We start from the raw sequence: 16,965 nt of genomic DNA, 5'->3' as shown, positions 1-16,965 counted from the left end.
TCCTTTGAAGACTGCCAGGAACTCAGAACAGGGATCCACATTGCACCCTGGCGGGCACCCATCGGAGCCCAGAGACAAGGGCCCTCGCCCTGCTGGCCTCAGAGGGAAAAGGGAGCCCTGCCAGCCAACTCCTGCATCCCTGACCAGGAAGCACCGCTTTGGAGAATGTTCTTAACAAACCACAGGGGAGCAAGTACTTCTCACTTCCATGAGCGATGCTGTGATCTGTTCATGAGGCTCCTGGTAACAAAGAGTGTTCTGACCGAAAACAGAGAGAAGAGAAAACTGTGAACCTGTTATTTCTCAAAGCAAAATACCCTGCAACCTGATGAACAAGCAGTGGCTGCAAGTCGCTTCCTGGTTGTGGCTCCAACAGAAAGAACGAAGCCCAGATCCGAGCACTAAAGCTGCCAGCAATTAGACTGAAATAGAAGCAATTTCCCACTGGCTGACTGACACTCGGGTGAGAGTGAGGCACGAAGGTCTGATCACAGAACTTGCCACCATACTTGACAAATCGTTCCTCTGAGGAAACCTTCAGAAGCCAGGCTCCCACAGGGTCCTCCTTCCCTGGTGGCCCTTGTTCTAGAACTTTCTTAAGGGTTAAAAAGCCAGTTTCCTTGGGTGTCTGTGATTACCCCTCCTGGAGCAGCCCCTACGTACCCGGCTGAATGGGATCCCGTACTTCTTGAGGATGATGGGCGAGATGAGGGTCATCTTGTGCCGAAGGAAGGCGTCACAGCCCTGGGAGCTCCCGGGGAAGAACCCTGGAGTGAAAAAGACGGGCATCAGCTTAAGGACCAGAGTGGGGGCTGGGCCAGGACAGCTCTTTCTAGGCAGCTCTTCCCTCCTGTCAGAGCACAGAGCAGGGTGCCTGCAGAGCCAAGTGTATCAACCACATGGACCATTATACACCCATGAGCTCTGCTGGTGACCGCAATGGTGACACTCCCTGGCTTCATTTGGTGAACCTGGAACAGAGGGCAAGCCAGGCTGTCTGTGTGACAGGGCGCACACCTGCCATAGATGGGGCATGGGACGTGGTATAGCTGCACAAACACTTCTTCTCCAAATCCTTCCAAAGACCAACTGTGTTGCATCCAAATGGTGATTTAGCCACGTGAGAACACAGCCCAAAAGAAAGCTGAAGTTCTAGACCAGACAAGCTGTGATAAGTGAGAAGTGAGTGGTGCTCTCCACACATATACCACGACCGAGTCTGCAATAAAGAGTGGCCCAGGCTCTGCTCTTGGCTCTTTGCACTCACAGCCACTGGGCAAGTAAGGAAACAAAGGCTCAGGCCGTCAAGTAATCTGCCCAAGGCCTATAGTCCTGTGGAGAAATGGCAGAGCAGCCCCATCTTGGCTGCGTCCACAACCAGGTCCCTAACCCTGTTACAAAGTTTGCATTTGGGCATGGTTTTTGTCCAAGACTAAATATATACACCGTGTAACTAGCCTAAGGTAATATTTATAAACATGTGGAACTCGGCCATCAGCTCTACCTGCTCAGAAACCGTGTTTAACTAACACAGCTCAGGGACACATCCAAACCACTTACAGGCTGAATCTTTTTTTTTTTTTTTTTTTTAATATATTTTATTGATTTTTTACAGAAAGGAAGGGAGAGAAATAGAGAGCTAGAAATGTCGATGAGAGAGAAACATCGACCAGCTGCCTCTTGCACATCCCCTACTAGGGATGTGCCCACAACCAATGTACATGCCCTTGACCGGAATCGAACCCGGGACCTTTCAGTCCGCAGACCGACGCTCTACCACTGAGCCAAAGCGGCTTCGGCAGATGGCTGAATCTTAAATCAGTGACAGCTGCATCCTGCAGTTAAAGGAAAGCAAGTTCTGGAATTCCACTTGAAGGTCTGCAATTCCACCTGAAGGCAGCTGGTCTCCTCATCGCGAACCTTCACCAAGAGGTGGCAAAGAAGGGCTGCCATGAGGATTCAGTGTGGAGCATCCACTGCCCTCCAGGACTGACCCTGTGGCACAGCCAGCCCAACGACCCTTCTGGAAGCTGACACAGGCCTTGATACCCACTTTTGATATGTCGTTGGTCAGAGAGGACACATTCGCATTTGGATGTGCACATGTGTGTGCAAGCACATGCACACACTGTCTTGGGGAGAAGGGGCTTTGATACTTTCCATGCTGGCAGATGGCGCCCGGCTGAAAGGACACAATGGCAAGGTTCTGGAAAGTGCAAAGGATTATTGAATCCTGCAACTTTCCTCTGCACTAAAAGCATTTCAATTAGAGTTATGGCTGCCTGCCGCCTGGCCCGCCGGCCTCTCTGCAGTTCCTCTTTTTAATGCACAGTTTAAGTGGCTCTCATTAAAGCTCTAATAAAGGCGCACATTTTAAGTGATTAGCACCAATAATGTGCCAACACATTAATGCTCTGTGGGCTCCACAACTCTCCCAGTGAGCCCATTTGGAGTGCAGCTATTCATTTTCCATATTAATCACAAACTCATTCCACCCATCTCAACAATGGAGTCGGAGATGCTGCCCCCAACAAACTTTGAAAGAGGCACCGAAGGGGGCAGTGCCCTGGAACTCCCTGTCCTTTCTCAGGGGAGGGGAGAGCAGGCCTGAGTGAGGGGCCATGGAGGAAGGCCTCGCCACAGCTTTCGGACCCTCCTCCAGTGCCGAAGGCCCAGTTTCTCAAATTCCAGCCACCCTGCCGAGGAGTTTTAATGAGTCCCTATTTTTCAAAAAGCAGGGATAGGTGGCCTCCCGTAGACCTCAGCGCTTGCTCACTCTTCCTCTTCCAGCCCCAGCCAATAAACTTCCTACCATCTATACAGGACCTCCCGCCCCCACCCCAACCTCAAGGGCCAGAAACTACATGGACAGCAAGGCCCTGGTTGTAGGCCTGGCGCAGGAAGTTTCAGGGAAAGCACCATCAGTTTAGGCAGGTGCCCCAGAGCGTACCTAGGTTCTCTAGCTTGCACTCAGATCATCTAAAACTTTTCTAATAGAAAAGGCACATTGAACGACAACAGTCCAGGCGTGGCTCACGGTTGAACTTTAGAGAAGTTATTGGCGAGGTCAGGTGATGTCAGCCTTGTGTTCACCAGGCATGTCCATGCTGACTGCCCGGGGATGTTTTCTCCTATAGCTCGGTAGGTGTGGCAGGCTGAACAGTGGCTCCCACGATGCCTGTGTCCCAATCCCCAAACCTGTGATATGTTCCCTTTCTGACAAGAGAGACTTTGCAGATAGGATTAAATTAAAGCCCCTGAGATAGGGATGACTCTAGATTTCCCAGAGAGCCAATGTCATCACAGGGTCCTCATAAGAGGTTCTCAGGAGCAGCAGTCGCCAACCGGTGGTCCGCAGACCACTGATGGTCTGTGAGGTCCGAAAGGTCGGTGACCGCTGCTCAGGAGGGTCAGAGTGAAGACGGAGAGGCTGAGCTGCTGGCTGTGAAGAGGGAGGAAGGGGCCACGAGCCTGGGATGCGGCACCTCTAGAAGCTAAAAAAGCTGGAAATTATTCTCCCTGGAAACTCAGGATGGACCAGCCCTGCCCACACCTGGGTTTTAGGTTCAAAAGGTTCATTTTGAACTTTGAGGAAATGAATCTGTGGGGTTGTTTGTTTTTAATTGGAACTTTTAAAAGAGTAATTTAAGATTTACAGGAAAATTGAGAGAATTTGTATTGTTTTAAGTCACTGTTCTTGTGATAACTTTTTATAACACAAGAGTAAACTAATATAATGGGAAAATAATTTTATAACATATTCTTAAATTAAAATTTGTATTTTAGCCCTGGCCGGTGGCTCAGTTGTTTGGAGAGTTATACCACGAACCAAAAGGTTGGGAAGTCAATTCCAGTCAGGGCACATATGTAGGTTGTGGGTTCAATCACCAGTTGGGGCATGTATGAATGGCAACAAATCTCCATGCTTCATTCTCAAATCGATCTTTCTCTTTCTCTCTCTCTCTCTCTCTCTCTCTCTCTAAATCAATAAAAAACCACACTAGTATCCTCAGGTGAGGATTTTTAAAAAATGTATTTGAAATGTCTACTAGTATTTTTAAAATATTTTATTGATTTTTTACTAAGAGGAAGGGAGAGGGACAGAGAGCCAGAAACATCAATGAGAGAGAAAGATACATGCCCTTGACCGGAATTGAGCCTGGGACTTCCCAGTCAGCAGGCCGATGATCTATCCAATGAGCCAAGCCGGTTTTGGCTCTACTAGTATTTTTTAAAATGCAATGGGAAAACATCTTAAATCTGATTTTTATTTTAGAGCATAATATGTGAAATAGGCCTTGACTAGGGCTGTGTGCAACTGTGGCATTTCTACCATGAAAGCATGTTCTGGAGAGCAGGGCGCAGCTCTTCCCATGAGGACAGGGTTCAGGTCTCCAACAAAAATGTTAAACAAACCATCACCCTCCACCTGGGAGGCTGGAGGCACCTACCCACTCCCCCTTCCTCCATTCTCAGAATCTGTCACTGGATGTAGTATTTGCTGAGCAGGCGCACAGCTGTGAGTGCAGCTAGGACAGGGGTCCCTATTTTTCACAAAGATCCACCATTCCCATCTCCAAGTCAAAACATCAATGGGAAGGGATAAAGCGTGACGGGCATTTTTGGTGAGGTTTGAGGAGGGGCCGGAGGACTGTGGCCGCAGTGAGAGCGCCTGCACCAGTGTTGAGCAATGACTTCCAGAAGGCTCTATGGCTGCTTTGGGAGGGTTGGGCTGCTTGTCACTGCAACCTGGAGGGTCAGGATGATCAGATGGGCCCTGTGCTGTTGGAGTGGCTTCCAAACAATCACCCCACCCCGACCTGAGTGCTGCCTTTGAGGAAGGGACTGGCTCTCCAGATGACAAGCAAAGGCCAGACCCCGTTGGCTCTTGACAGAAAGCAGGGTGCTATGAAGGGTGCCCCCTCTCCAGACATGGCCTGGGACACCCCCCCGAGACAAATCCATTGGCCCCATGAGGCCCCAGCAAGGATCCAAATACAGACGGTAAGACAGTAGCTATTGGAAGGGACAGTTGATGAGGGAGCCCAGGTGAGACAGAACCCCACACAAAAGGGTAGGGACCTTGTGGTGAGGGTGCTCCTAACTAACTTCTCATTTTCCAGACTGAACAAAGACTTGAAGACTTAGAAAAGGGTAAGATGCAGTGCCAGGCGTTGGGGGAAGAGGAGACAGAACACAGCTGTCCTCCCTGGTCCTCGGAGCCTGTGGTCACAGCCAAGAACTACATTCTAAGAAACCGGAAAACAAGGGCGTTTAAAGCAATGGCATTCTGTGCAGAATCCATGAAGTGACAAACCCCCAAGCAGATGGACCACGGACCTAATCACAGGGGTGCAAGAAAATGGTAAAATAAGACAGTGACATCTTACAACTCCCAAGAATTGAAAACCAGACACACAGCAAAACTGCTTCCCTACCCCACCTGCCCCTCCTCACCCTGTCCAGCTCCCAGACCCCAGCCCTTGGCCGCAGACACCTACCAATTGCCAGCCGCTCCAGGCGCTTGCCATGCTCCGGTGGGATGGCGTACCTACAAGAAGGAAGGCATGTCAGAAGTGAGCTCATATGGCCACCACACACTTGAGAGTCCCCAGGGAGCCTGCGTGGCCTCGGAGAGACACACAGCTCATGCACAGAGCAGTCATGTGACGCAGCTGTGGTCAGCGCTGAGGGGAGTGGTGCTGTCAGAGGAGGAATTCCACACAGAAGGGGTTGGTGAGGCAGAAGGGCTACAGACCAGGGACCCAGGGGGTTGTGACAGCCCTCTTGAATGCCAGGAGTGAAGACATTCCCTGTTAAGCGACACTAAACCTCGATAAGGCTTACAAAACAAAAAACACAGTAAAAGCACTGGGCTGGAGCGGGAGGGGTGGGGACGCTGGCTGCCTTGTGTCGCCAGCCTGCCTTCCCAGGCCCAGGAGCCAAGGTGGAAAGAAGCTTCAGGGAAGAGAAGAATTTCACCTGTCACCCACTTCATAAGCTTTATTTTTTCTCATTTTACATTTGAAAGAGTATGAGGCTCCATCATAAATAAATTTTAAAAAAATGTGCGGTGGAAGCATACAAACAAATGAAGGGAGAATAACACCCCACTGATGTTATTGTGAGGAAGTTGACAGGACAAGAGGCCTGGACTGGGGTTGGGGTTGGGGGTGTAGTGGATGATACAGTGGTGCTGAGAAGCCCCAACCCAACTGACATGCCAGCCCCAGCCCACGTCAGGGGACTTGGTAAGATGAAAACTTCAATTTCTGGACAAATGCAGGCAGAACTGCAAGTTCTAATGACACAAAACGCTGAGCACACTCAAGTCCCATCTAGGAGGGACTCTAGGAAAATTGGACTCACCCCTCTCCCTCCACCCCCCACTGCCAAGCACACTGGGCCATGTCCCCATGCTTGTCATGACTAGAGGTGCTCCTGGCATACAGTAGGTGGGGGCCAGGGATGCTGCTCAACCCCCCACAGTGCCCAGGACTGCCCCCCAAAGAGAATGATAGGGCCCTAAATAGTGCTGAGGACAGACCCTGTTCCAGAATAAAAAAGGCCACTATCTTACATTCTAGAATGAGTCAGATGTGAAGATGCATCATTGGCCACTCCCTCCTCCCTCCCTCATGGTGCAGGCAAAAGATGGGTACCCACAGGGAACATGGAAGATTGCTCAGATGCTGTAGCTGGTTAAGTCTATTCCAACCGAGAGGTCTATTATTCTTTTTTAATAAAATAAAAGGGGCGGGGTAGAAGATAAGTGAGAACTGTGTTGTCTCTAATCTAAAGGATAAAAATAATTAATTTCTGGGCACTCTGGGGCCCTTGAGGAGATGGCCCCAGCACCTTCAATTCTGTTGTTGTCAGATAATTTTCCATCATCTGTATAAAGATGAGGTTACTCTTTTTAAAATGGCCTTTTATCGCTTACACAAAGTTAACCCCAATCTGAAGCATCTTTGTGGGATTACTGTCCCCCCGCCAAATGGGGAAATAAACATTCTGTCCCTTCTGGGAAGACGCCAGCAGACTGGAAGGACTAACTCGTGGCACCAAGGCTGTGATGATTAATGCAGTATCCCCAGTCTACAATGCTGCTTTCACTTAATTACCGCCTGTAATTGGGAGTTGTAAAGATAAGATTAATTGAGTCTGGTGGATGTTAAAAGTTTAATACATTGGAACGTGGCTCCTCTGTTATCAGAAAGTACAGACGGCAGGACACTAGGCTAAGCGCTCCGGAGAGCAGCCCCTGGGGAGATTAGAAAGACTCCGGAAGGGAAGCCAGGGCCATGGGGCCTGCTGGCTCCAATGTCCCAGAGCCAGGAGTGCCCCCCACCATTTGGACCAATTCAGTGGCAGCTTCGGTGGTGCCAAGAAGCCCCATTGCCAATGACATGCCAAGCCCCAGGGACATGGCAAGATGAAAACCTCAGTTTCCGAGGAAGGCAGGTACAACTGGGGCACGGGTCCTTAACAACACGGAACACTGAAGATGAGCCAGTCCAAGGAAGAGCGGGAGGGGGAAAGTAGACTCCATAGCCACTGGACCACGACCGAGTTTCCAATGGCTGGAATAAACTCCGGAACTGTGGGCCACAGTTCCCCCTGGGCCCTCTCCCACCAGGTTTGACCTTTTGGGTGCCCCGATGAGCCCAATGACATAGGGGTCTAGTGAACCAGTCACAGAGCTGCCTTCCAACAGGGACTGACATTTGCCACTGGAGAGAAGCACCCAGGACCCTGTGGGGATCCCAGAGCAGAGCCTTGTGGGGGGGTCCCCACCTCAGGCCCCCAAGAAGCCCTGTGCACAGCATCCTTGTCACAGTCCCATCCAGTGTCGTGCCACCAGATCAGGCTCTCAGGTTTGGCTCAGGAAGAAAAAAAAAGGGAAAGAAGGAGAAACAGTTATTGGAGCTGAGTGAGTGTGTTCGCTAACCCTCAAGGCAGGGAGCATCTGTCAGGACATTAGTGAGTGAGTTCTCGGAGCCATAAAAGAGTCAGTATATTGGTCACCAACATGGGGGCAGTCTGTCTTACTTCCCAAGAGATCTATCCCCATCAGAAGGTCACATCTCAGGGCCAAAATAATCAGTTTTGCCAGCCTGCAACCCCAGGCAGCCTCTCTTTATATGTGACAGCCCTGGTCACCTGTGTGGCAGAGGGTTCCTTGGGCAGAACCATGGGAGATCTGTTCTGACTACCTGTTTGTCTCAGCTAACTGGGCTAACATGAAGTCTCCAGTCTCTCTCCCTCTTCCAGCTCAGCCCCAATGCTGCTCAGAACCTCTCCTGGCTCCCCAAGCCTACTCTCCACCAGCATAAACGTTCTTCTCCAGCCTCTCCAGTGAGGCTGGTACCCCCCATGCCCTGATACACATGGGCCCTCAAGCGTCCTCAAGAGCTGGCCACGTGCTTCAGTCAACCTGCTTCCCCTTCCCGACAAGTAGCATCTAGTGGACCCTCCTGGGAAGTCAACTTCCTAGGCCAGTGGGAGGGCATGGAGAGACTGCACCCAGCACAGTCATGCTGGCACAATCTGGAGATGTGAGGAGAAAGGAACAGGGCAGAGTGCAAGGGAGATGAGAGCAGGGGCTTTGGAGGTAGAGGCAGAAATAGGAGGTGGTTCAGGCTACCTGTGCAGTCACCCAGGGCTCTCCGGCCACAGTCCCCAGCCCTGCCTGTGGGAGCCTGGCTCTAAGACAGAGGCTGAGGGCAGTCAGAGCAGGCACCTTCTAGAGGACATGTTTGCCACCACTTTGGACACAAGGCAAGTCCCAGACCTGAGGTTACCAAGCCAGAATTGCCCTTCCGAAACTTCCTCCAGAGCTATCCTCCATCCACCTGTGTCTTTATCTCCATATTTTAAAACCCCTCCCTACTTTCTGCTTTTGAAGGTGTTTTGGTTTTTTGTGGGTTTTTTTTTTTTTTTTTTTTTTTTTTTTTGACACAAAGTACATCTAGATGACTCTAAACCAGAATGTCACAGAAAATTTGGTTCATATCTTTGGCTGCACGGTCGGAATGGTATCCTGGCAACCAGTCAGGTAACCCTGCAGGGGCTGCAGCAGGACTTGACAGGCTCCATAACCCTGCTTTAATGTCGTGGAAGCACAGAAGAGGCCAAGGGAGACAAATCGGGCGTCATTTGCCAGAAGCTGTTGTCAGAAAGGCAGTTGTCTGCAAATAGCAGGGGCTTCAGTGAGGAAATAACATGTTTTTAGACTAGGAATAAAGCTCATGGGATACAACAGGAGATATAGAAGCCCAGAAACCAGGTCGCCATGGGGACCCAAGGCCCCCCCAAAAGCTATATGATAGTTAAGAAACAACAAATAGACTCACCAACATGTTTGAGAATCTGACCTGAGGTTCAGGAACATATCAGAAAGACTGGACACTGGAGAGAAGCTTCATTTGGCCCAATGTTCCTGGCTTACCATTGAGGCCAGAGGATAAGACCTCTCACCAGGCCCTGCTGAGGCCAGGCCCTCCTCCAGACCAGTGGCTTGGGACACCTCGAGGCCCTAGGCCTTAGGGCTTCTGCTAGGCAGGTCATGGCAGACTCCAGAGGACCAATAAAGAAATCCCAGGGCTTGTGACATTGGGTGCTGGGAGGCCTCCGCAGGCTGGCCAGGTGGCTCTAACGGAGCCAGGTGAGTACAAGGAAATGTGTCCTCTGTGGGCAGGGCTGCTCGCCTCAGCCAGGGGACAGGCATCCTCATTTCACCAACACGCCGGGGAGTCTCCTGTCCGCCAAGGAGGATGCTATTAATAGTGTCATTTTCTCGGTGTTTTGTTTATTCCCCTGGAATGACTTGATGGATGTGAATAATTATCAGACTATAAAAGCCAGCAAATGTGCTACTTTCTATCGCTCTAAATCATCAAACAAATAAAGTGTGAAACAGCATTTTTGAATATAATTTTCCCCTCTAATGGCTTAGAATTATTATCAAGAACAATGAAAATAAATAAGCAAATGCCTTGTGAGTTAAAAATTAAATGAGTGTGTCAGGAAGAGGAACACAGAGCATCTTGGAGAGCAGGATCTGCTCGGGGATCATTAGTTATGAGGTCGACGTGCGACAGGGCCTCACAGGACTAACTGGCTCTCAGCATGGACTCCTACCATTCCCTGTATCCACCAGGAGTAGGCGCCTGCGGCCATCTCCCTGAATGGGTGATGTGATGAGAGAGGGCTATACTCCGGTGCATGCAACACAGTACCTGCCACCAGCTGACCCAAGCAGCCCCAGGATCAATGTGTCATTGCCCTAGGAGAGCTATACAAGACCCCAAAAAGCGAAGGTGGTTGGCCTCTGCCCCTCCTCTCCTCGGCCATGGACAGGCAATGCCAGAGAGACTGCTGCCTCTCAGACCAGCAAGAAAATCCGTGGTCACGGAGCAAACCCTCAGGACCAGAAATGTGAAACTCCAGTGGAAGCACTCTCACCCAGCCCACAGCCCGGAGGAGGGTCTGGCCACTGGCCCCTCATTTCCTCGCACCTGCCAGCCACTCTGAGCTGCAGGGATATCACAGGTGGACTGGCTCCCCTTCAAAGAGAGAGGCATTTACAGGGTAATGAGGTAATTCCCAGTACCCTGTCCTGCCCTGCAAGAATAATGAGACTTCATTGGGGGGCAGGCTCTCAAATCAAAGCTCTAAATCAGGGGTCCTCAAACTTTTTAAAGTGGGGGCCAGATCACGGTCCCTCAGAGAGCTGGAGGGCCGGACTATATGAACTACTAATTCCTACTGTAACACCTCGGCTGCACTCACTGCCCAAAAAACCTGGCGGGCCGGATCAGACTCCTCTGCGGGCCGCATGTGGCCCACGGGCCGTAGTTTGAAGACGCCTGCAAATCCTCAACTACCCTTCCTGGCAAGGTCCCCCAGTCTCTGTGCGGCTCCTGCCTGGGACCGCCCTGCTCAAAATCAGGAGTTGCAACACCATAACACTGACTTGCTTTCCCCCCCCCCCCCCCCCCCCCCCCACAGGACTCTTTCTACTCGGCCAGTGACAACAGTACCTGGAACTTCTTCATCGCCGAGCCTGACAGCTTCCACTGGCACATGGCTTCCTGCAATTAGGCCCCGGTGATAAGAAAGCTCATCTCCCCGCCCTCCCTCTCTGCTGAGAAACTCATGCCAAGAGCAGGGGTCCAGCCGGGAAGCCTTTGGAAATGTCAGTCGAGCCTGACGCGTGTGGAAAGGGAAGAAAGTTAATTTCACAGCATCTGCACAAGGCCTGGGCAGACAGGCCCAACGTCGTTTAACATGCTGTAATTATGGAAACAGAAACAAGAAGACAGAGTCCACTGGAAGTGCCGAGACCACGCGTCAACTTGGAGGCCACCTGGCACAAGCAAGCCACCCACCCGCACAGGCCCAGGAGACTGAGACAGCTCCAAATGCCATCGGCCCTGCCAGGGCCCTGCATGCTGAGCAGACATTAAAGCCTTTATTGCTGCAGTCCCCAAGCACAAAGCCCCTATGTGGCCACAGCCTGTGACCTCTCTCACCATGAGCCGATGGGACGGTTCCAGCATATTGCCCCAAGGCCTGGACAGGCCCAGAAGAATGACTGAATCACAGAACAGGCTTCCCGAGAGTCCCCAGCAACAGAAGTACCATCTCCGAGATGGTTAGAGCTGAGCTGGGCCAGGATGGCCTCACTACTCCACTTGTCTACACTGTGGAGTGGATGTGCCCAGAGACACAATCAAAGCAGTCATCCCTGATGTGGTGGCCACTGAGACAAACCCTGTCCTACCCCTGAGGTGCAGGAGTGGTGAGCCATGGTACCCAACCCAGGTACTGGGCTCAGTGACACAGATGCAGTTGGCTCTTCAGCATCTTCTGTGCTTAGACCAAGACATCCACCAGGTTAATTCAAGCCCCATCAGACAAACCAGAAACCCTGAAAAGACAGTCACAGAGGCTGGTGGTTTTACTGAGCGTCCTAGTAAACCTTCACACTAAGGGCCAGTGCCCATTTACACTACCAAGCAGACAGGGGCATCAGATGTTAGTAAACTTATTTTATGAATATGACATATTTTTTAATGAATAAGTGAGAAACCCTGTCACAAACACAGGATAAAGATACATAGGAAAATAACAGGCCAGTCTCACGCCACAAAAGTCCTAAATAAAATGTCAGCAAATCAGACACAAAAATGTATTACAAGACCAAGTGTTTATTCCCCGAGTTGCACATAAAAATCTATACAAAATTCCAAACCATTCAGTATGAAATTTCTTAGCCAACTAGGATTAGGAGGAACCTTCCCACAGTCACACTTCATAGTGAGGCAGAACGCATTCTGGAAAACTGGGAGCAAGGCAAGCTGCCCGTTATCACAGCCACTCAACAGCACATACTAAAGACACTAGCCAAGGTAATAAGACAAGAGAAAGATGAAGGGGAGTAATAATTAGAAGTAAAGAGACAAGCTTTTCTCTTTTAAGTAACACAATCTTCTACTTGGAAAACTAAGAGAACAAGCTGATGAACTACAGGACAAAACAGTCCGGCAAAGGCACAGAATTTTAAAAAATCAACACATGGACAGGCTTCTTCCTATGCACCAGAAACATCCACAGAAGACTATGAAACCTACAGAGGTCGCTCCTGCCCCTCGCCTGGGGTCAAAAGCAGAAATTCCCACCACAAACAAGGTCAAACATAAACCCCCGTGAGTGCTTGCCGCTGACAGAATCAGAATCTGACCAGGAGAGCCGACGTGCATCTCTGGGAGGCTTGGTGCCTCTGTGCAGAGCAGGAAAGGGCTCTCGCCTGTGATCAGTCCTTCAGTAAACAAGGTAGGGGTGCCAATGATTGTGACAACAGCACTGACTGCAGTTTGGTGGGGTCATTACGCTGGCTACGAGCAGGATGGCCTTATCATTATGGTTGAAATATGCAAGAAGGATCCCAGACAGCAGAGGTAAGCAGGACAAGTGGATCGTCTAGCAAAATAAATTTTTTAAAAAATGTCAGAAAAAGCGCCCGGCAGAGAGGCTTGCCCTTGAAACACGAGGGAGCAGGTCCAAAGGCCTGGATGGAGAGCCGGCCCTGGACACCCTGGGCCTACCCACCCCACTGGGAGGGAAGAAGCGTTGTCACCAGTCCAGTGAGCCTGGACGGGAGACTGCAGAGGACCTGGCCCAAGGCAAGAAAGGGGAGGCTAAGGCCCTTTCCTAAACGCTCAGGAGCGGAACAGAAGTTCGTTTCCAGGCCCCTGAACAGTTGGTGTGCACATGGAAACTACAATCTGGGGGCGGGGGAAGGGGGGGTGGGACGACTCCTGTACACCCCTACTTGGTCACCGCTACACAAAGGAGCGCGGCCTGGGCTGCTTGGCTCCCTCACTAAGAGAATGAATGAAATGGTCTGACAGCAGAGAGACAGCAGCCCAGTTTATCTGGAAATCCCATCTTAATTCCCGAGGAGCCCTGTTAAACGGGGAGGCAGCCTCCCTCATTTGTCCCCACCCCAGGACAGATATGAACACTTGCTGGGAAGATAGGATCAGCCCAGGATCAGGGTGGCTTGTTGCCAGGAAAGGACCTTATTGAGCCACGGCAGTGTTATCTTTAATGGATCGTTTTCCAGGACAACAGAGAATGAAATTTGGTATCTCACATCAGCAGTGTCAATGATTTGAAATAATGACATTTTTATTGAAACCTACACATGAGATAAACAGAGTCCTGGGAGCATCTTCTCAGAGAAAATGGAAAGTCTCAGACAGAGACGACCCACTGCCAGTAGGAATGCAAAACTGAACTGGCCTGCTGGCAGGAGACAAAGGTGCACAGAGCCGGGATAGGGGCCAGGAGTGTGTGTGGGGGGGGGTGGGGTCAGCACCTTGGCACCAGGGCTGTGCCCAGCCTGGCCCCACCTCTATTGGGTCCCAGCTGTTTGCAGCACCTCCCCTGGGGGATCTGGGATGGGTCAGCATCCTAGAGGTCCCGCAGCTACAGGGCCCAGCTTCAGGGGAGCGAGAGTTGGCTGCACACACTGCCAGCCCACTTTAATTAAAGGAGCAGACTTTACAAAGTAAGTGGTGTTGAGCCTGCAATTAATCGCTGAATTGGAGACATCTGATTCCAGCCCGTTTATTATAGGCACATAAATCATTTTTGGTACGTGACAGGACTAAGGATGCCAAGTCGGCTTGTTTTTTATGCCGTTTTTAAAGCTGTGGGGGGGTCTTTCTCAGGTAAGGCTTTGAAAGGCAGGCACAGGCGATTGAGCATCCAGTAAGAGTGGGCAGAAAGGGCCTATGCTGCCAGTGTGGGGGAGACCGATCCATGGGAAACGGGGCTGGTGAGAACTTGGTGCCATTTACAAAGACCTCAATCTCCTCTCAGAACCGGTCTGAATTTCTGCCTGTAAAACAACCAGGGGGCAGACTCCCAGTGTGCCCAGAGCCCTGTGGTAGCTAGTGACACTGGTGCTCCCACCACCAAGTTCCTCCTCCAGGAGCGTGTGTGCCTTAGGAGGGGACATGCTTGACTTATTCCTGTTGAAACATATAAAATGGTCTGAACAGAAAAGAGCAAGGATAATGTATTGAGAGGACAGGAGTGTCTGAAGGGATAGGGGCTGCTGACTCAAGAGAAAGATCTTGGCTCCCATTTGACCACAGTGAAGAGGGATTCGATAGGCTGCCATCAGCCACCCCCGAGTCTTCAGCACAAGCCTGGGACGTGGGAATGAGCTGGTGCAGGCCTAAGAGGGTGGCTGAAATCCAGGTCTCTGCAGGTTGAGAGCAGTCAGGCCACCTTCAGCCTATTAAATGTGGGACGCTTCAGATCTATTAAATGACTTCCCAGACTCGCACGGCCTACTGAACCTCAGTGGACACACATTGGCAGCTGAGGCCCCAGGCAACTGGAAGGACCAGAGTTGATCCTGGGTACCCTGACCTGCCCTCTTAACTAGGGGACTAGCTTTCTAGAATGCTGGACATGAGGATTACACATACTTTACAAACAGGCCCTGTGACCATCAGGGCTTCCAGCTTCCATGTGAAAGTCCATCTGGGTCTCAGCCTCCTGCCCAGGAGGTGAAAGCCACAGGGCACTTAAGAGTCACTCCCGAGTCATTCTGGACCCTGGCACTTTGGAGTGGGTTAAGCTCACACACAAGTTACGTTGGCTCAGCTCTGTTCAGCTCACAATCAGGAGCGAGAGAGCAGACAGATCAAGCCTCACAGGAAGCTGCTGAACAAGGGCCATTAGCGTGTCTCGTCCTGGCGACACGGCCACCTCTGGTCCCATCCTGCACCTGCCCCACAGCATCCCAAGGCCACAAGGGCTCCCATCTGCTGCTGGTGGGCTAACTTGAGAGGAGCACGTTCACCACCAGATTTATGAGCAAAGCTAAGCAGACTTCCCCTGTTCAGACTCTCAGAATCTCCCTTTTGGGGAACTGAAATCTGTTGGCAGCAACCTCTCCATGGAAAGCAGACCCTGAAAACAGAACCCAAATCGCTCATGGCTCAGCTAGAATGACAGGTGTGGGGGTAAGCAACTCTGGGCCAGGATGCCCCTCTCTGCAACAGAAAGCACCTTGCCACCACCCCTGCAGTAGCCACAGATCCCTCCACCCCTCCATCCCCTTTGAATCAACTCCTAATGTAAGCATCGCCTGTGGGAGGATCTCCAGATTGACATTTCAAAGAAAGAGCAGTTTCTAGAATGGTGGGCAGGGAAAGGCTTCGGGCTTCTCGTCTGGTGTGCTCCAGCCCAGAACCAGGAACTGGAACCAGGAGGGCTTTCTTGGCTCCAACTACCCTAAAGCAAAAATCCTGCAGCCTCACAATAATGCAGAGCATCGCTGGGCCAACTCTAAAGCACCTACTTTGAACAAAAGACTCTAAAATGAAGGGCCATCTGCTCCTGCCAAAGCAAGCCAGCAGGTCTACGCGACAGCCAGTGATGCCTGTGGCCACGAGTGGCAGACGGGCAGATGATCGTAACTGCATAGAGGGCTGGCGACCAGGCAGCAAGGCTAATCCACCCTGCCCATCCCCACTCAGGCCCTGGATCCTCCCTCCCATGCTAACTCACCCTCCTGGCCAGAGGAATCGTCCTGGAATGCCTCAGTGCAGTAGCTTTCTAGCCCAGGAAACTTTTAGACTCCAGCTCCTGATAGAGCCGCCCACCCTCCAGCCCAGCCCCTCCTTGGGCTGCCCTGGTCCCTCTCCTTCCACAGACTTCCTCACCCCTGCAGCTTCCCTGTCTCCATCTCAGGGCTCCCAGGCTTCCCAGAATGCCAGGCTTGGCCCTGCTATGGGGGTGGGAAGGGGAGGTACAGCCACTCTGTAAGCTCCTTTCCTGACAGATGGCATCTATCCTCATGAGAGTCCAGGGCTTGAGCAGACTCGTCTCCCTCTACAACCTGACAACCACCTTCATTCAGCACCCAACTCTTTCCCTTCTCCTGGACACGCGGTCAGACTATGTTTCCCAGCCTCCCATACTAAAGTGTGGCTGTGTAACTGGACAACAGCCAATGAGATGTGGGCAGAAGCCATGGATGCTGCCTCCCAGGCCTCTCTATCAAAGGTCCCTGAACATTCCCTCCCTCTTCCCCCATCTGGACACCTATGCCTAGGTAACCTGGAAGCTATCTGTGGAAGGTGGCAGGGCCTCTGTCAACATGGGACCTCACATTCTTGTATCATCCCCTCCCATCTCCCACAAGAACCTACCAGTTTCTATTTCAGCTAGTGGAGTTTGATTCAGTGATTGTTTTAGAGGCCCTGTAAGAAAAGGGTACTTCTCTCCTGAACCTGACCTTCATGTTTGGACCAACTTTGCCAGCTGGGACATACCCTGTCTCCAAAGCTGAGCAACTACCTGGACAGAAACTGCCACCCCTCCTGATTCAAAGAATGATACTTTTGAGGGGCAGAGCAGAGCTGTGGTTAGGAA

The 16,965-nt window shown here is 51.3% G+C and overlaps 1 protein-coding gene across 8 annotated transcripts in view; it reads right to left on the bottom strand.

Annotated features, from left to right (window-relative positions):
* Positions 1-16,965, bottom strand: part of KDM4B (lysine demethylase 4B) — a 137,126-nt gene that overhangs the window by 55,015 nt on the left and 65,146 nt on the right. For 7 of the 8 annotated variants that reach the window (XR_006743041.1, XM_045589112.1, XM_045589114.1 and 4 more), the window contains exons 7-8: positions 5,502-5,551; positions 664-767 (exon numbers count right to left, since the gene is read on the bottom strand). Coding sequence is in view for 7 of the 8 variants with exons in the window: in XM_045589112.1 (XP_045445068.1) it covers positions 664-767; positions 5,502-5,551 (154 nt within the window). In the remaining variant the exon portion in view is untranslated. Of the gene's footprint in view, positions 1-663; positions 768-5,162; positions 5,250-5,501; positions 5,552-16,965 lie in introns of those variants that run through there. The other variant, XM_045589118.1, reaches the window with a different exon arrangement.

Source organism: Pipistrellus kuhlii, unplaced genomic scaffold (genome assembly GCF_014108245.1).
Source record: "Pipistrellus kuhlii isolate mPipKuh1 unplaced genomic scaffold, mPipKuh1.p scaffold_m20_p_30, whole genome shotgun sequence".
In the NCBI taxonomy this organism is placed as follows: domain Eukaryota; kingdom Metazoa; phylum Chordata; class Mammalia; order Chiroptera; family Vespertilionidae; genus Pipistrellus; species Pipistrellus kuhlii.
This window is presented reverse-complemented; position numbering and strand designations above follow the sequence as displayed.